General features: G+C 44.4%; 1 protein-coding gene and 1 long non-coding RNA gene across 2 annotated transcripts in view; one reads left to right on the top strand and one right to left on the bottom strand.

Moving 5' to 3' along the window:
• The window catches only part of PROSER2 (proline and serine rich 2), a 60,424-nt gene that overhangs the window by 14,829 nt on the left and 25,599 nt on the right, over positions 1-19,996 (bottom strand). The window contains exon 2 of the mRNA XM_002820525.6: positions 16,851-17,069. Within this exon, the coding sequence (XP_002820571.2) occupies positions 16,851-16,988 (138 nt within the window). The 5' untranslated portion in view covers positions 16,989-17,069. The remainder of the gene's footprint in view (positions 1-16,850; positions 17,070-19,996) is intronic.
• The window catches only part of LOC112135247 (uncharacterized), a 27,018-nt gene extending 7,022 nt beyond the window's left edge, over positions 1-19,996 (top strand). Inside the window, exons 2-4 of the long non-coding RNA XR_008510281.2 lie at positions 5,763-5,876; positions 11,341-11,813; positions 17,308-19,996. This is a non-coding gene — a long non-coding RNA (uncharacterized LOC112135247). The remainder of the gene's footprint in view (positions 1-5,762; positions 5,877-11,340; positions 11,814-17,307) is intronic.

Here is a 19,996-nt window from a genome sequence, read left to right as displayed (position 1 = left end):
AGGATAGATCTTCCTTTCTTCCTTATGAAAAGAAAGGAGAAGAAAATCAAAGGATAGATCTTCCTTTCTTCCTTATGAAAAGAAAGGAGAAGAAAATCAAAGGATAGATCTTCCTTTCTTCCTTATGAAAAGAAAGGAGAAGAAAATCAAAGGATAGATCTTCCTTTCTTCCTTATGAAAAGAAAGGAGAAGAAAATCAAAGGATAGATCTTCCTTTCTTCCTTATGAAAAGAAAGGAGAAGAAAATCAAAGGATAGATCTTCCTTTCTTCCTTATGAAAAGAAAGGAGAAGAAAATCAAAGGATAGATCTTCCTTTCTTCCTTATGAAAAGAAAGGAGAAGAAAATCAAAGGATAGATCTTCCTTTCTTCCTTATGAAAAGAAAGGAGAAGAAAATCAAAGGATAGATCTTCCTTTCTTCCTTATGAAAAGAAAGGAGAAGAAAATCAAAGGATAGATCTTCCTTTCTTCCTTATGAAAAGAAAGGATAAGAAAATCAAAGGATAGATCTTCCTTTCTTCCTTATGAAAAGAAAGGAGAAGAAAATCAAAGGATAGATCTTCCTTTCTTCCTTATGAAAAGAAAGGATAAGAAAATCAAAGGATAGATCTTCCTTTCTTCCTTCCTTATGAAAAGAAAGGATAAGAAAATCAAAGGATAGATCTTCCTTTCTTCCTTCCTTATGAAAAGAAAGGAGAAGAAAATCAAAGGATAGATCTTCCTTTCTTCCTTCCTTATGAAAAGAAAGGATAAGAAAATCAAAGGATAGATCTTCCTTTCTTCCTTATGAAAAGAAAGGAGAAGAAAATCAAAGGATAGATCTTCCTTTCTTCCTTATGAAAAGAAAGGAGAAGAAAATCAAAGGATAGATCTTCCTTTCTTCCTTCCTTATGAAAAGAAAGGAGAAGAAAATCAAAGGATAGATCTTCCTTTCTTCCTTATGAAAAGAAAGGAGAAGAAAATCAAAGGATAGATCTTCCTTTCTTCCTTATGAAAAGAAAGGAGAAGAAAATCAAAGGATAGATCTTCCTTTCTTCCTTATGAAAAGAAAGGATAAGAAAATCAAAGGATAGATCTTCCTTTCTTCCTTATGAAAAGAAAGGATAAGAAAATCAAAGGATAGATCTTCCTTTCTTCCTTCCTTATGAAAAGAAAGGATAAGAAAATCAAAGGATAGATCTTCCTTTCTTCCTTATGAAAAGAAAGGATAAGAAAATCAAAGGATAGATCTTCCTTTCTTCCTTATGAAAAGAAAGGATAAGAAAATCAAAGGATAGATCTTCCTTTCTTCCTTATGAAAAGAAAGGAGAAGAAAATCAAAGGATAGATCTTCCTTTCTTCCTTATGAAAAGAAAGGAGAAGAAAATCAAAGGATAGATCTTCCTTTCTTCCTTATGAAAAGAAAGGATAAGAAAATCAAAGGATAGATCTTCCTTTCTTCCTTATGAAAAGAAAGGAGAAGAAAATCAAAGGATAGATCTTCCTTTCTTCCTTATGAAAAGAAAGGAGAAGAAAATCAAAGGATAGATCTTCCTTTCTTCCTTATGAAAAGAAAGGATAAGAAAATCAAAGGATAGATCTTCCTTTCTTCCTTATGAAAAGAAAGGAGAAGAAAATCAAAGGATAGATCTTCCTTTCTTCCTTATGAAAAGAAAGGATAAGAAAATCAAAGGATAGATCTTCCTTTCTTCCTTATGAAAAGAAAGGATAAGAAAATCAAAGGATAGATCTTCCTTTCTTCCTTATGAAAAGAAAGGATAAGAAAATCAAAGGATAGATCTTCCTTTCTTCCTTATGAAAAGAAAGGATAAGAAAATCAAAGGATAGATCTTCCTTTCTTCCTTATGAAAAGAAAGGAGAAGAAAATCAAAGGATAGATCTTCCTTTCTTCCTTATGAAAAGAAAGGAGAAGAAAATCAAAGGATAGATCTTCCTTTCTTCCTTATGAAAAGAAAGGAGAAGAAAATCAAAGGATAGATCTTCCTTTCTTCCTTATGAAAAGAAAGGAGAAGAAAATCAAAGGATAGATCTTCCTTTCTTCCTTATGAAAAGAAAGGAGAAGAAAATCAAAGGATAGATCTTCCTTTCTTCCTTATGAAAAGAAAGGAGAAGAAAATCAAAGGATAGATCTTCCTTTCTTCCTTATGAAAAGAAAGGAGAAGAAAATCAAAGGATAGATCTTCCTTTCTTCCTTATGAAAAGAAAGGAGAAGAAAATCAAAGGATAGATCTTCCTTTCTTCCTTATGAAAAGAAAGGATAAGAAAATCAAAGGATAGATCTTCCTTTCTTCCTTCCTTATGAAAAGAAAGGAGAAGAAAATCAAAGGATAGATCTTCCTTTCTTCCTTCCTTATGAAAAGAAAGGAGAAGAAAATCAAAGGATAGATCTTCCTTTCTTCCTTCCTTATGAAAAGAAAGGAGAAGAAAATCAAAGGATAGATCTTCCTTTCTTCCTTATGAAAAGAAAGGAGAAGAAAATCAAAGGATAGATCTTCCTTTCTTCCTTATGAAAAGAAAGGAGAAGAAAATCAAAGGATAGATCTTCCTTTCTTCCTTATGAAAAGAAAGGATAAGAAAATCAAAGGATAGATCTTCCTTTCTTCCTTATGAAAAGAAAGGAGAAGAAAATCAAAGGATAGATCTTCCTTTCTTCCTTCCTTATGAAAAGAAAGGATAAGAAAATCAAAGGATAGATCTTCCTTTCTTCCTTATGAAAAGAAAGGATAAGAAAATCAAAGGATAGATCTTCCTTTCTTCCTTATGAAAAGAAAGGAGAAGAAAATCAAAGGATAGATCTTCCTTTCTTCCTTATGAAAAGAAAGGAGAAGAAAATCAAAGGATAGATCTTCCTTTCTTCCTTATGAAAAGAAAGGATAAGAAAATCAAAGGATAGATCTTCCTTTCTTCCTTATGAAAAGAAAGGATAAGAAAATCAAAGGATAGATCTTCCTTTCTTCCTTCCTTATGAAAAGAAAGGATAAGAAAATCAAAGGATAGATCTTCCTTTCTTCCTTATGAAAAGAAAGGATAAGAAAATCAAAGGATAGATCTTCCTTATGAAAAGAAAGGAGAAGAAAATCAAAGGATAGATCTTCCTTTCTTCCTTATGAAAAGAAAGGATAAGAAAATCAAAGGATAGATCTTCCTTTCTTCCTTCCTTATGAAAAGAAAGGATAAGAAAATCAAAGGATAGATCTTCCTTTCTTCCTTATGAAAAGAAAGGATAAGAAAATCAAAGGATAGATCTTCCTTATGAAAAGAAAGGAGAAGAAAATCAAAGGATAGATCTTCCTTATGAAAAGAAAGGATAAGAAAATCAAAGGATAGATCTTCCTTATGAAAAGAAAGGATAAGAAAATCAAAGGATAGATCTTCCTTATGAAAAGAAAGGAGAAGAAAATCAAAGGATAGATCTTCCTTATGAAAAGAAAGGAGAAGAAAATCAAAGGATAGATCTTCCTTATGAAAAGAAAGGATAAGAAAATCAAAGGATAGATCTTCCTTATGAAAAGAAAGGAGAAGAAAATCAAAGGACAGATCTGGGAGGGCCACTATGTGAATAATGAGAGTTCCAGAAAGAGAAATCAGAGAAAATGAGAGGAAGAAATAATAAAATAAAATAATTCAGGGAAATGCCCCTAAACAGGAACACGTGAGTTTCCAAACTGAAAGGGGTCCTTCGTGTACAACCTAATGAATAAAAATCAAACACACCCATGCCAAGGTAGGCATCACTGTGACATTTCAGAATATTCCAAGCCAAGAAAAAATCCGGAAAGCTTCTCAGAGTGAAAAAGCAGGTCACATACAAAAGATCAGAAATCAGAGGCCAGGTGCGGTGGCTCACGCCTGTAATCCCAGTACTGTGGGTGGATCCGAGCTCCGGAGTTCGAGCCCAGGCTGGCCAGCATGGTAAAATCCTGTCTCTACTAAAGATACAAAAATTAGCCGGGCATGGTGGCAGGCACCTGTGATCCCAGCTACTCGGGAGGCTGAGGCAGGAGAACCACTTGAACCTGGGAGGCAGAGGTTGCAGTGAGCCAAGATTGCACCACTGCACTCTAGCCTGGGTGACAGAGCAATACTCTGTCTCAAAAAAAAAAAAAAAAAATCAGAAATCCGAATTTGATAACTGCCTGTGTAAGTTATGTAAGAGAATAATATCCTTGTTTTTAAAATGTACTTCAGTATTGAGGGGAGCATTATGTAGCAACTACATTCAAATGGTTCAGAAAAAATAAAGTGTGCGTGTGTTGTGTATATAGAGAGCGCGCATGTTAAAATGTGGAAAAAATTTAAAAATTGGTGAATCTAATTAAAGGGTAGGTGGGAGTTCTCTGTACTATTCTTACAACTTCATTAAGTTTGAAATAACTTCCAAATAATTTAAACAAACAAAAGATCAGGAATCAGAAAACAGCAACAGAATTCTCAGCAGCAACACCAGAAGCTGGGAGACAAATGGGGGCTCAAAACCCGGATAAATTGTGAACTAGAATCCTATACATAATCCGATTATTAATTAGAACTACGGAAGAATAAAGGTGTTTTTAAGTCACGCAAGGTCTTCAATCTGATCTCCCACTTCAGCCTGTCTGAGGAAGCCACTGCAGGGTAGTCAGGAAGGGTAGCTGCTCCTCTAAACACGGAGTAAACCCAGACAGAAGACACGGAGCCAGGCAACGGGAGCACCCACATGAGAAAGCTGCAGGGAATCCCAGAATAACGAGGGCTCCCCAGGAAGCCACCTGTGCGCTCAGCAAGTCTAGTTCACAGCAAGCCCAAGGGGGGGAAGGAAACCATGCAAGCAAAAGCAAAACCATGATCAACCACAGAAAAACTAATGAGAGAAAGCATTTATCATCATCTGTGTACAGCAATATACACACCGACACCATAACAGAGTTGTCTCAGATTAAAATTGTGCATACTTAATACAGACACATGAAAAAAACTGAAAGGATATATAGCAATATGTCAATAGTGGAGGTAAATAACAAATAGGTAGAGTTAAGAGCTGTTGCCTCCCATTGAGTAGGAAATGGAGGTGGTACATGCGGACTCATGTTTTTATAAACCTTATAGACTATTTGACTGTATAATACTATGAGCTTGGACTCTGCTTCTGCTGTACTTTGTTTTTTTTTGTGGTGGGGCGATGGTTTCACTCCCGTTGCCAGGCTGTTGAGTGCAGTGGCGCGATCTTGACTCACTGTAACCTCTGCCCCCAGGGCTCAAGCGATTCTCCTGCCTCAGCCTCCGGAGTTGCTGGGACTACAGGTGCATGTCTGTGCTCTGCTAATGTATTTTTTTTGTCTTATCAGAAGTGATTAAGAGCTGATCCATGTGGTGCAGTCCGATGCTTTCCACACTGTGATCTGAGAGGTATTCAAATGCCCACCTACCCAAAGCATCTAACTCCCAGGCCCATACAGAGCCTGTGGTCTAAACAATTTCAGAGACTATAGTTGAAAGCATAGTACACTGTTGTTTTGGGGATGAAAACACAAGAACATATGCAAATTTCTCAAGCTAGCCTGGTCTTATTAGCTTAATCCTGAAAGAAGGATGGCTCAGGAAAAGGAGAGATACCTAGGCATGGGTTAGGCAGGCAGGCAGAACATTGCTAGGAAGGATAAGCAATGCGTACCTGTTGGATATAAACCTATGCACAATGGCCCGGTCTGAAGATGTGTGTCCGCTTGGGTGGGTGGACACAGCTTTCCGAAGTGGCTGTACTGACTGACACTTGCTTTCAGCAGGGCTGGTTGCTCTAGCACCCCGAAGGAGAGGAATGCAGTCATATTTCACTGTGATTTTCAATGTCATTTCCACGAAGACTAATGATGTTGAGCTTTTTTTCCTCCATAATACAGGTGAGTACTCATCGGAAATGCTTGGGATAAGAAGTGTTCTGGATTTTTTCATATTTTGAAATATTTGCATATACATAATGAAATATTGATGTTTCATATATGCCTTCTGTTGATTTTTTAGAGACCGTGTCTCACTCTGTTGCCCAGTCTACAGTGCAGTGGTGCAATCACAGCTCACTGCAGCCTAGGTCTCCCCAGCTCAAGTGATCCTCCCACCTCAGCCTCCCCAGTGGCTGGAACTACAGGCAAACACTCCCATACCCAGCTAATTTTTATATATTTTTTGTAGAGACAAAGTCTCACTATATTGCCCAGGCTGATCTTGAACTCCTGGGCTCAGGCAGTCCTCTGGCCTCAGCTTCCCAAAGTGGTGTTATTGTAGGCATGAGCCACTGTGCCCATTCTATAGTAAGTCTTGGTATCTAGCAAAGTCCTCCAGTTTTGTTGGAGTTCTTAAAGTCTTCCTTAAGTCTGTTTAGCTTTCTTAGTCCTTTTTTATTTCCACATAAATTTTAGTATCAGTTTGTCAATTTCCATATTCACATAAACACACACATACCTCTGTTCTGACTTTAGGTGGGATTTGCATAAAACTTTCTCAAATTGGAGAGAACTGATGTCTTTGCAGTCTTTTCTTGACCCATGAATATGGCTCATGGCTTCATTTATTTAGATGTGTGGCTCTCAAAGTGTGGTCTTTGGACCAGAAGCAGCATCTGTGAACTTGTTAGAAACATTCTTGGGTCCAATCCCAGACCTGCTGCATTAGAAACTCTCAGGCGCTGGGCCTGTCAGTCTGTGTTGGACGCAGCCTCCAGGGAGTCTGATGCGCTGACATTTCAGATGCACAGACCTGACTCTTTAATTTCTCTCAATGATTTCTCATAGTTTCCAGCGTAGACATCTTGCACGTTTTCTGCCCTATGTCTTCCTAGGTATTTGCTATGGCTCTGCCTACCCTTCACAGTTAACTTTCCACCATTCTCTCCTTTATATTCCTCGGGAGGCATGGCCAACTCTTTGGTAAAGGGCCAGGTAGTAAATATTCTGGGCTGTGCAGGCTTTAGGGTAGCAGCTACTCAACTCTACCAAAGTAAGGAATGAGCCTCACTTTTGTTACATTGAACTGTATTTACAAAAGCAAGGAGTGGGGGCAGCTATGGGCCACAGGCTATGGTTTGTCACTTCTTGCTCCCTACTCAAGTCCATCACTGGCTCTTCCTATGTAGGCTTCTAAGGCAGCGACGCCCATCTGTGCACGGCTGCATCTCACCTACTTTCACAGCCAGATTTCAAACCTCAGCCCACCCCCACAGCATCCCCTGAATCACAGCCACACATGCACCTGCTAAGCACACAATCCATTACCACAGTATAAATCATGCTCCTGCTCTCTAGAACTTACCACCCAACGAGGGTTTAGATAAGAACATCAGCACTGCCCTAGAGTGTGGAACTCCTATGACAAGGTGAGCCTGGGGTGTGATGGAAACACAGCGTGCATGGTTACCAAGCCACACTTCCAGGGAAAGGGGTCTGTGCAGGAAAAACTTCAGAGAGGAAATGATATGTCAGTCAATAACCTGAAAGGACTGGATGAGAGTTAAGCAACAAGGAACAAGACACAGTCATCCACACAGCATTTTGGAAAGATCATGTTGGTTATAGTGCAGAAAATACTGAATATGGGAAACAATTTATTATTTTTTAGGAGTCTTGCTCTGTCGCCCAGGCTGGAGTGCAGTGGCACGATCTCAGCTCACTGCAGCCTCTGCCTCCCAGGTTCAAGCAATTCTCCTGCCTCAGCCTCCAGGGTAGCTGGGACTACAGGTGCACGCCACCACGCCCAGCTAATTTTTGTACTTTTAGTAGATATGGGATTTCGCCATGTTGGCCAGCCTGGTCTCGAACTCCTGACCTCAAGTGATTCACCCACCTTGGCCTCCCAAAGTGCTGGGATTACAAGCATGAGCCACTGTGACTGGCCTTGACCCAGCTGCATACTTGCTTTTGGTTTTGTTCTGTTGTTTCCCATCACACACTAACAAGCATCAACGGACCCTTGCTCGGATCCCCACGCAGGCCTCATACATTTCATCCCAGAGTTCCTCTGCTCACAGTCTCACCTCAGGGTTCTTTCTTCCTCTGCTTACTTACTGTTTGTATAAAACGAGACAAAAATCCATTTTCTTTTTCTTTTTTTTTTTTTTGAGATGGGTCTCGTTCTGTCACCCAGGCTGGAGTGCAGTGGCAAGATCTTGGCTCACTGCAATCTCCGCCTCCTGGGTTCAAGCAGTTCTCTGCCTCAGGATCCCGAGTAGCTGGGATTACAGGCACCCGCCACCACGCCTGGCTAATTTTTGTATTTTTAGTAGAGACGGGGTTTCACCATGCTGGCTAGGCTGGTCTTGAACTCCTGACCTCGTGATCCACCCACCTTGGCCTCCCAAAGTGCTGGGATTACAGGTGTGAGCCACCGTGCCCAGCCCAAAAATCCATTTTCACCGAGCCAGTTGGTGAGCAGCTTCCCAGGTCCTGGGAGCCTGAGATTCTCACATCCTCAACCTACCCGAGCCCCTCTAGGGTGTGGGGCTGGAGTGAGTGCTGGGCACCTGGTGTGTATCCCAAGCACCTTCTCTGTGGTCAGCCTGGCCTTGTGCCCTGAGTCCCAAGGCAGGGCCAGCCATGCTGTGGGCTGTCTGCTGCCTAATCCTGGGGGACGAAGCCACCCTCCACAGTGAACCCGGATCTGCCTTCCCTGGGAGGGGAGGAGAAGAGAGGCTCTGAGAAGCAGAGAGAGCCGGTGGGGAAGGGATCAGGGCCTCAGGGTCAGAAAAGAGGCTTGTGGCCCTCGGCAGGGAGAATCTGTCTACCTCTCCCTCGGGAGATGCCCAAAAGAAAGAGATGGCCTGGGGGAGCAGGTCATGGCGGCGAGGACAGGGGCAGGCGCAGGGGCAGGGGCAGGGGCAGGGGCAGGGATGGGCAGTGACTGCAAATGGGCCATGATTTCTTTTCAGGAGATGAAAACATTCTAAAATGGACTGTGGGGATGTAAATACACTAAATGCCATTGAATGTATACTTTAAATGGGTGAACTGTATGCTATGTGACTTGTATCCCGATAAAGCTGTTATAGTAAAAAATCCAAAAGCACAAGCCATCGCCTGGTGGTCTGTGGCGGCGGGAGAGAGGTGGAGCCCACAGTGGAGGCTCCTGCAGGGCTAGGTGCTATTGGAAGAGGCGTTTGCTAATGACTCAGGTCCCTAAGAACTATGTCGATAGGAAATGAGAAGCAAAAATAGTCGCTTTCTTGGGCAAGGGTGAGTTGGAGAAAGCCTAAGTTGATCCCTATTAGTTGGAAAGGCAGAAGAAGGCGGACAGCAGAAAAGAAAATTCCCTTCTCACAATTTTTTTTTTTTTTTTTTTTTTTTTTGAGACAGAGTCTCACTCTGTCTCCCAGCTTGGAGTGCAGTGGTGTGATCTTGGCTCACTGCAACCTCCGCCTCCTGGTTCATGCAATTCCCCCACCTCAGCCTCCCAAGTCGCTGGGATTACAGGCTGCACCACCACACTCGGCCTTTTTTATTTTTTGGTATGTTTAGCAGAGATGGGGTTTCACCGTTTTGGCCAAGCTGGTCTCAAGCTCCTGACCTCAAATGATCTGCCCGCCTCAGCCTCCCAAAGTGCTGGGATTACAGGCATGAGCCACCGTGCTTGGCCCAAATGATGTTTTTTAATGTACCAGTTTGGATTCTGGAGTAAATGGCAGTTCCTTAAGGCTACACATCTTCAGATGTTAAAAGAACAGGCTAGAAAACCATCCCTCACTTTTTTTTTTTTTTTGAGACGGAGTCTCGCTTTGTTGCCCAGGCTGGAGTGCAGTCATGCAATCTCGGCTCACTGCAACCTCCACCTCCTGGGTTCAAGCGATTCTCCTGCCTCAGCTTCCTGAGTAGCTGGGTCTATAGGCACCTGCCAACACTCCCGGCTGACTTGTTTATTTTTAGTAGAGATGGGGTTTCAACATATTGGCCAGGCTGGTCTCGAACTCCTGACCTTGTGATTTGCCCGCCTCGGCCTCCCAAAGTGCTGGGATTATAGGCGTGAGCTACTGCGCCGGGCCCATCCCTCACATATCCTATCCTACCATGCTGACTTGAAGAAATGACAAGTCTCTGAAGGAAATACTGCTTTGCTTCAAGAATGTGAGCAATGTATTTTTACCCTAATATATGAGATATGATTTTGAAGAGAGAATTTCTAGTGCATTCAAACCAGAAAATTCAAAATGCTGAACATACTAAGGTAATTATAATGCACCAGAACAAGCCCCCACGTAGAGAACAAAGTCCCAGTCTAGCTGATCTCTGTTGACTCCTGCACAGAGATGGCAGAAAAAAGGTCTATCCAAGCCCCATTCAAGCTCTGAGGGCAGCAGCCCAATAAAAAGCTAGATGACAACTTTTTAAAAAAACTGCAACAGGTCGAGAAGTCAACAGTCCTAGCTATTCCTATACCAGCACAGATTTGGGACAGGAGTTTTGTTTTTAGAGAAACGGTAGAATAAAATCTTTGGTTGGTTGAACAAAAATGCTGAGAAGGCTTAAAATACGTGTACTGAAGTAACCCCTACCTAAAAAACAGCTGAATTGGCTGGGCGTGGTGGCTTACGCCTGTAATCCCAGCACTTTGAGAGGCTGGCTCACGCCTGTAATCCTAGCACTTTGAGAGGCCAAATCACTTGAGGCCGGGAGTTCGAGGCCAGCCTGGCCAACATGGCGAAACCCCGTTTCTACTAAAAATACAAAAAAAAAAAAATTAGCCAGGCGTGGTGGCACCCACCTGTAATCCCAGCCTCTTGGGAGGCTGAAGCAGGAGAATTGCTGGAACCCAGGAGGCAGAGGTTTCATTGAGCTGAGATTGTGCCATTGCAGTCCAGCTCTGGGCGACACAGCAAGATTCCATCTTGGGGGAAAAAAAATTTAGTTTAACTGCAGACTAAGACAATTGTGGCAACTCCCTGTGAGGGATTAAAAAAATGTGAAGCAGCAGAACTCATCTCTAGTCTAGACCAAAAAAAAATCATAAAAAAGCTGCCGATGGCTAAGAAAATGTCTGGAGATGAGCCAGGTGTCTCTGAACCCCCGTGTCCTCGGTCGGCAGCCTGGGCTAGCTGGTACTGAGGTATTGGGCAGAGTGTGATGTGATGTCTTCTTACATGCACCACAGTTAGCTCTCTGACACTCGAGCAATGCTTTATTGATTTAATAATCCAACCTGATGAGACACCCCCTCAGAGCTGAAACAGAATAGGGGCAGAGAGAAGAAAATGCAGGCAGCCCCTTCCTGCGCAGCTTTGAGTGCCGCGCCCACTTCGGCAACCTCGGAAGAGACTGTAAGTGCAGGTGGAGCGTCTCACAGTTTTGGGACAAACGTTTAATTATGTTTTCTTTTTTTTTTTAGATGGAGTCTCCATCTGTTGCCCAGGCTGGAGTGCAGTGGTGCGATCTCGGCTCACTGCAACCTCCGCCTCCCGGGTTCAAGTGATTTTCCTGCCTCAGCCTCCGGAGCAGCTGGGATAACAGGCATGCGTCACCACGCCTGGCTAATTTTTGTATTTTTCTCAGAGACGGAGTTTCCCCATGTTGGCCAGGCTGGTCTCCAAATCCTGACCTCAGATGATCCACCCACCTGGGCCTCCCGAAGTGCTGGGATGACAGGCGTGAGCCGCCGCACCCGGCCAATTATGGTCATTTCTAGCTAGACACTACTGGCATGTTTCAAGATGGTTCACTTAAACCTGTACTTCCGGCAGGAAAGAGACACAAGCCCATGAAGAATGAGATACGTGTACAGTTTTGATTATAAAACCAAAGGATAATGGCTTCACAAGATGACGGCTGGGCTCCTGGGCTGCCTTCAGTGTCTTTAAACAGGTAATAAGGATCTTGCCTTCTTCTCTCTCTCTCACAGAGATCTTGACTGAGACAGACACACTCCAAGTGTGCAGCATTTGAGGAGCTCTGAGACCCTCATGAGCTTGGGTCCTCTATGGCTGCCTCACCACTATATTGTGAGTTCCTAAAAGGGGGCAAACTGAGTCTTATCTCATCACCTCTCAGTTCTTATATGCAGTAGGCATTTATGAAATGTTGACTGAATTGGCCTTTTAGAAAAGCTACTGAGTTATGTTTTAAAGCAGCTGTTTGACCAGGATCATTTGGATTTCAGCTGGGTGAGAAGGTAGGATGAAAGGGCGGGGTTATGGCTGACGGGGCGGCTCCTCCGGTTCAGTGTCCCCTCCTGAAGTCACAGAGTAAACAGCACATCGGATTTCTAGCACACTCCTCAGACTTTGCTCCAGCCCGGCCATGTGGGAAGTCCCCCAGTGCTTGCCGCGCCTTCTTAGTCCATGAGCCATGTGTGGGGCCAAAGGTGTCAAGTGCTCTGGAGCAACAGGGTGGCTCAGGAGCTGCTGGCTGCTGCCTGGTCACAGACCGCTGTGTGACTTCAGGGCCACAGCACTTGTGGGCGTAGGGAGAGGGGGATTCAAGACAGTTCATCAAATATTAAATCCTAAAAACTTGTTCATAAATTTGGATCACTGTTTTTGCCCAAGCCAGAGGTAAAAACAAATAAGAGGTAGACTTGGGATGTCCCCGGCCACCCTCACAAAAGCAGCCATGGTGTTCCAGCTCCGCTCCTTGAGAATCATGCAAATGGAGAGCTCTCTGCCCTTTCCGAGCAGCCAAATCCTATGTTCTTCTAGAGGAAGCTTCGGGATGTGTGAAGGCAGACCCGACTTCAGGACTCCATTCAGAGGGAGAGCCTGGGAACACTGGTGTGAGGCAGCACCGTGCCCTCGCCGTGCACCCAGGGGGTTTTGTGAGACGAGGTGAGCCCTGGAGACACAGGCCTTAGAGGGTGACGTTGGTAACCAAACACCCAGAGCTGCCTGCAGCAGCCATGGAGAGGAGAGCTGTCACATATGGATGTCTCCAGCCCTTCTCAGGCCTTTTATTTTGTGCCTGCATCACCTCTCGAGGTAGTAAGCTCCACAAGCACACTCCCAGCGTTGTCAGGAAGCACCGCTTTGCACACACATCAAAGCTGCCCTCATGTTTCAAATGAAAAGACATAATTCAAGGGAGGCCTTTGTGGCCACATATTCTAGGATTTGGACAACTCATTCTAGTTCTACCTATACCTTTCATTAAAAAATGTTCACAGGCAGGATTATTTACCAAAAACATGCACACACACAACTAGCCTCTTGAGAAATAAAAACTTCATGTTCACTGCCCTCTTAGAACAGCCTCAGTCATAACTGTGGCCATATGGATAGCCTCAACAATCCTATTTAAGTGGCTATTTTAACTTTAAAAAATATTCGAGATCATCTTCTAGAATTTACGTATTTGTTTTGTGTGGAAACAGAGGTCTTGCTATGTTGCCCAGGCTGGCCTTTAACTCCTAGGCTGAAGTGATCCTCCTGCCTCAGGCCTCCCAAGTAGCTTGGACTACAGTTGTGCATCACCAAACCTGGACGCTTTTTAAATTTTTAACTTGCACTGGCTCAGGAGAAAAGTTTCTAATGAGCAAAGATCTGTTATATACCAGGTGACACTCCAACTAGCACTTAAAACTTTAGGGTACTCTCAATTAAAATCAGGCATTCATCTTTTATCTTCTTCTTCTTTTTTTTTTTTTGAGATGGAGTCTCACTGTGTCGCCCAGGCTGGAGTGCAGTGGCACGATCTCAGCTCACTGCAAGCTCTGCCTCCCGGGCTCACACCATTCTCCTGACTCAGCCTCCCCAGTAGCTGGGACTACAGGCACCCACCACCACGCCCAGCTAATTTTTTGTATTTTTAGTAGAGATGGGGTTTCACCGTCTTAGCCAGGATGGTCTCCATCTCCTGACCTTGTGATCCACCTGCCTCGGCCTCCCAAAGTGCTGGGATTACAGGCGTGAGCCACTGCACCCGGCCTTATCTTCTTCTAAGAATAACATTTGCTTAAAAAAAAAAAAAAAAACGTCTATAAATGAGAACGAGGTTTTCTTTCTTTCTTAAGAAACCCACAGCCTAACTAGGTTATGTTTTACTTAAAGAGCCTTCTAAGAGGTGCATTTACATATCGTACAACCTAGAGGCCTAAAAACGCTGTTGATTGACTAATCTTTCATGACCTTGGGAATTAAAGGACACCACTTAATTGAAGACACCGCTACGGTTGATTTTTGTTTTAAAGAGAAAAGTCACGTTAAAAAAAAAAAAACCTGATGAGTTAGAATAAAACTTATAGCTACTCTGAGAATTTACACTTCCAAAAAAGTGGAGTATGACGTTTAAAGACGCTGTAATGCTGTGACAGGGACTGGCTGCTAAGTGCGGCTCTGTGAAAATCAAGTGTCATGTGACTGTTTAAAAAACATTAGTAGGAAAAATACAAAAATTAGTCGGGGATGGTGGCACATGCCTGTAATCCCAGCTACTCGGGAGGCTGAGGCAGGGGAATCGCTTGAACCCAGGAGGCAGAGGTTGCCAAAAAAAAAAAAAAAAAATCTTTTAGCAGGCTGGGTGTGGTGGTTCATGCCTATAATCCCAGCACTTGGGAAGACTGAGGCAGGAGGATTGCTTGAGGCCAGGAATTCTAAACCAGCCTGTTCAACATAGCAAGACCTCATCTCTACAAAAAAATTTAAAAAATTAGCCAGGTGTGGCGCTGCTGCAACCGTTATCCCAGCTACTTGGGAGGTTGAGTCAGGAGGCTCACTTGAGCCTAGGAGGCCACGGCTGCAGTAAGCTATGATTGTGCCACTGCCCTCCAGCCTGGGTGACAGAGCAAGACCTTGTCTTAAACAAACAAAAACAACAAAAAACCACTTTAGTTGTCATTTAAAGTTAAATGCCATATTTTCTCATTTTGCTAGTTCTAAAGGAAAGTACACAACTGTGAAATAATAAGATGACAAGTAAACTTAGCTCAATAACCTTCCCTGGAGGAAAATGCCTGAAAACAGTTAACAGGCCTGAGGGGAAGGCAAGGACACGCGACCAGAACATTCCTCCAACATCGGGAGGAGAACAGGTCTAAGGCTGGATATGCAGCACAATTCTGTGATCCCAAACACACACCATGTAGACGTAACTTAATTATGGGCGTCCTATGAGTGGGCTTTACAATGCTGTTTCCATTATTCTACCCTATGATATACAGGGACAGACACGGCGGGGAACAGAGACATCACATGTACCACAGGAGTGCTACTGGATGATTTACTGGATAGGAAAGAACTGGGTAGAACAAGAATCCTTTAATTTAAAATCAAACTCATGCCCATAAAACTGGTAGAATTAAGAAATGTGTGCAACAGGGAGGAGGAAGGAATGTTCCCTTTGAACACCTCACCTTTAGTGATCAAAGAAAAAATAATTTAAACGTCTACGGAGAAGAGAAAGAGATGGAAGGAGGAGCATGGATCCAAACAAGATGGCAGCGGCAGGATGAAGGGGAATGGCGCCCCACCTGGACACTAACAGGACACCAGGGAAGGAGAAGCCGGCACCAGTGCTGCTTGGGTGCTGGGCATTTCTTTTGAGAGGGAGTCTCGTTCTGTCGCCCAGGCTGGAGTGCAGTGGTGCGATCTCAGCTCACTACAATCTCCACCTCCTGGTTCAAGTGATTCTCCTGCCTCAGCCTCCCGAGTAGCTGGGATTACAGGTGCCTGCCACCACGCCCGGCTAATTTTTGTATTTTTAGTAGAGACGGGGTTTCGCCATGTTGGCCAGGCTGGTCTCAAACTCCTGACCTCAGGTTATCCACCTGCCTTGGCCTCCCAAAGTGCTGGGATTACAGGCATGAGCCACTGTGCCCGGCCAATCAAATAATATTTATTGCATATTACCATAATGGTTTTAAAAAAGAAAATATGCAAGTAGGGGTGTAGAAAATTCTGTCATTACTAATAACTACCCCATACCAAGTCTATCTAGCTTCAGCATAACTGAGGCTAATTTTATGGCTCAGTGTCTCTGAGGGAAACTGGTGTTCCCACTGGAAGGAGAGGACCTGAGAGGTGCCCCCAGTGGTTCCTAGTGAGGCCCAGGGGGCCATTTCTCTCCTGTGCTCCTCCCTCTAGGAGTGAGTGTCATGGTCTCCCCTCTCCTGAAAGATGAATGTCTTCACTGGGGAAGGTACGAGATCTTCTTAACTTCACAAACTCTTTTTGTAAAGTTCCCAAAGCTATGCAAGGGTCTGGATTCTGAGAAGGATACAAAAGCATCTTTACTTGCACAGGAGTGAAACATCAGCTTGAGTGGCCGGGCGCAGTGGCTCACACCTATAATCCCAGCACTTTGGGAGGCCGGGTGCGGTGGCTCCCGCCTGTAATCCCAGCACTTTGGGAAGCTGAGGTGGGCGGAGTTTGAGATCAGCCTGGCCAACATGGTGAAACCCTGTCTCTACTAAAAATACAAAAAAAAAAAAAAAAAAATTAGCCGGGTGTGGTGGCATGTGCCTGTAATCCCAGTACTTGGGAGGCTGAGGCAGGAGAGTTGCTTGAAGTTGGGAGGCGGAGGTTGCAGTGAGCCAAGATCGCGCCACTGGAGGACGGAGTGAGACTCTGTCTCAAAAAAAAAAAAAGAGTGAACTGTGTTTATCGTGTGAGCTCTTCAGTAGTGCTCCTGCCTGGGTTGGTTTCTGCCCCAGGCCTGGTCCTGTCTAGGTCTAAGCAGCCATGAGTTACTGGCCACAGCGAGGGATTTGCTCCATGGCTATGGATAATGCTCTGTATTTGTGCAAAATTTAAGATGATTAAAAATAAAGAACCACTTCACAAAGAAGTATTCCAAAACATCAAGCTAGTTGACCCAAAAAGACCTGGTAAGATATTCCTTCAAGGGAGAGGGACTGAGGCAAAATCCACTGACCCAGGCACAGGAAAGCATGAAAGAAAAACTGTCACTCACCAAAGTGAAGCTTCTGGAGCGAGAGCTGCTGCTTCGACTCTCCAGGCTGCCGCCTCTGCTGAAGGCTCGGAGCCTGCAGCTGGGGGACGTGTCCGAGTTCATGTCAGATGCGTCTGATTTCCGGTGTGTTACAGGCATCTCCACAGAGTCCTCAGGGCCAGCTCGATCACAGGAAGCAGGGCAGGAGCCAGCAGCCCATTCTGCGGCAACAGCTCACTCCTGGAGACACCAAACACGAATGACAATGGTCAGTAAGCCTGGACTGTAAAACGCCTCAATCCCTCAAAGACATGGCTTAGATTCATCTCCACTCTCAGACTCGACCATTAGGGTAAAGGGGATTGGGAAACACTAAGTCAGCTGGTTTGAGGATGCTGACTGCCACTTCTCCTTTATATTGTTAACCGTTCTGAACACATAATAATAATTTTTAAAAGTTGTTTTTTTTTTTTTTCAGAGATAGAGTCTTGCTATGTTGTCCAGGCTGGCACTGAACTCTTGGGCTCCAATGATCCTCCTGCCTCGGCCTCCTGAGTAGCTGGGATTACAGGCACAAGTCACCATGCCCAGCCGGAATAATCTGAAGGAAAGATGGGTATATTCAAGATGACTTTGCTGCTGGAAATATGACAGAATAATGTGGCATCTTCCTCTGCACTTCCAAGCTCTTTCACATTCAGGCTCTTCCTGGCTTTTCTGCCTCAGACACCATAAACTGTGGTTGCTTCTCCAGCTCTGTTACAGTTTGGACTTGAGGGGAGGTGACAAGAGCTAACATGTTACCACAGGGAGCCTGGCTGACATCTCTGAAACTGAAGACTCTATGGAAGCCTCATGCTATTGCAATGTGTACATCAAAAGTAAAGTACCCCAGGTTAAAACTGAGGAAGTTCCCATCTTTACTTCCAGGAGCAAAGACACTGAAACTGTCCCCTGTAAGCCCCTTAATTTCATACAGTCCTCTGACCGCCCCCCGAACCCTGGCTACTTTTTTTTGAAATAAGGTCTCACTCTGTCTCCCAGGCTGGAGTGCAGTGGCAAAATCACAACACCCTGCAGCCTTGACCTTATGGGCTCAAGCAGTCCTCCCACCTCAGCCTCCTGGGTAGCTGGGACTACAGGCGTGCACTGCCACACCCGGCTTATTTTTTGTAGAGACAGAGTTTCGTCATGTTGCCCAGGCTGGTCTCAGGAGTCACTCCTGAGCTCAAGTGATCCGCCTGCCTTGGCCTCCCAAAGTGCTGTGATTATAGGCGTGAGCCACCATGCCTGGTCCTCTGACCCTTTTAGCAGGAAATCCAGCCCAGCCCCTGAACGGCATGTTAGACAGTTCAACAAAGCCTCCTAGAAGACCAAAGAAGACTCATAGGAATAAGCCTCTTGCTGATTAATGGAAACATGACCATTTGTGGAGAAAGTGCAATCTGCATTGAACACCTTTAGGGGAACCTGTCATTTAAGACTTCAAGCATTACCATGAAAACCTCCTCTGAGAAACCTTACAGACAACTCTGTAAAACAGATTTTAAAAGAAACACATTTCTGCTCAATCAGTACACATCAAATGGCGATTTAAGAGCAAGGCTAGGAAACCAGAAGATGATATGCATGTACATAAAGTTGCCACTATTCCTAATAGTAAAAAAAAAAAAAGACAAAGTCAATGGTCCTAGGAGAGCTGGTGGGCTGTGGAGCCAGGAGAGAAAGGCAGCTCCCTTCATCTTCCCTGTACATTCCAGGAGGTCCTAGAATGACCTAGATGGTGTTACACACAAAGCCCTCCTTTTCCCATCCCGCCATCATCTCAGGAGCAAATGGCCACACTCGGGTATACGGAGCAGCTCAAGCAACCAGGTCTTCCCGCCATTCCCCTGAAAGGGCTGGTTTTGCCAAACGCCAGAGCCACATTATGTTAATCAGCGCCCATCCCTAGACACAGGGGCTTGCAGCCTCATCACACAAATGAGCCATGGAGACGTCTCCGACTCCTCCCCTCCCTGCCACTCACAAACGGCCAGCTGCCGAGCCCTGCAGACTCTTCCTTTACGACATCAGTTGTATCCACTTCCCTTCTGGTCCCACACCCAAGTTCAGGACCATTTTAGCACGTGCCTATGTTATTGCCACAGCCATTGTCTTCATCTGTTTTGTGCTGCTGTACAAGAAACAAACTTATTTGGCTTGTGGTTCGGGAGGTTGGGAAATCCAAGATCCAGGGCCACATCTGCTGAAGGCCTTCCTGCTGTACCGTAACATAACGGGAGGCATCACTGGCGACAGAGAGAGAGAGAGCACAAGAAAGGGCCAAACTCGCTTTTATAGTGAACCTACTCCTGCAATAACAACGTTAAAATGTTAACCACCTCTTCCTGTCCCTGCCCCTCAACATGGCCATGCTGGGGATTAAGTGTCCAACACATGAGCTTTGGGATACATGTTCCAACTACAGCCGCCACCTGCTGTCCTCCTTGCCTTCTCCCTCTTCTCTACACTTCTGCCAGATTCTCCAGTTGGATTAATCTCGAAACACCACTTAATTGTCACCACTCTCCCAAAAGCAGTCAACTTTAACCCATTCCCAACAGGCTTGAGGATAAAAGTTGCAGCCAATCAGTCATGACCTGCTTCCATATGAACCCCATCTTCCTTTCTAGCCTAAGCATATTCTTTGATGCTTACTGTTTTCCTACCTCACCTTGCGGAGATTCCAGGTACTAGAGAAAGGCAGATGAGTCAGAGGCTTCCCTTCCAGAGAGGAGCCCATCTATGCACTGATGCTTAACCCAGGCAATGGATCAGAAGCTCTTTGGAACTCAGACCCAGATCTACAGGATATATTTATGGGGGTAAAGGCTGGGAGTGTGTGTGTTTTTAAGGAGTTCCACGAGTGATTCTGCCACATAGCACCAACTCTAAGGGAAGACAGATATGTAATAATGTTCAGCGCCATTACAGGGAGTCCAGGAGTGCCCATGGCTCTAAGATTTAAGGAGACAGCTAGTTAAACTCTTTTTTTGTTTTTTTTTTTGAGACGGAGTTTTGCTGTGCCGCTCAGGCTGGAGTGCAATGTTGCAATCTCGGCTTACTGCAACCTCTGCCTCCTGGGTTCAAGTGATTCTCCTGCCTCAGCCTCCCAAGTAGCTGGG

The sequence above is a fragment of the Pongo abelii genome, chromosome 8 (genome assembly GCF_028885655.2).
Source record: "Pongo abelii isolate AG06213 chromosome 8, NHGRI_mPonAbe1-v2.0_pri, whole genome shotgun sequence".
Taxonomy (NCBI): Eukaryota; Metazoa; Chordata; class Mammalia; order Primates; family Hominidae; genus Pongo; species Pongo abelii.
Note: the sequence above shows the minus strand (reverse complement) of the source record. Positions and strands in the feature narration are given on the sequence as shown.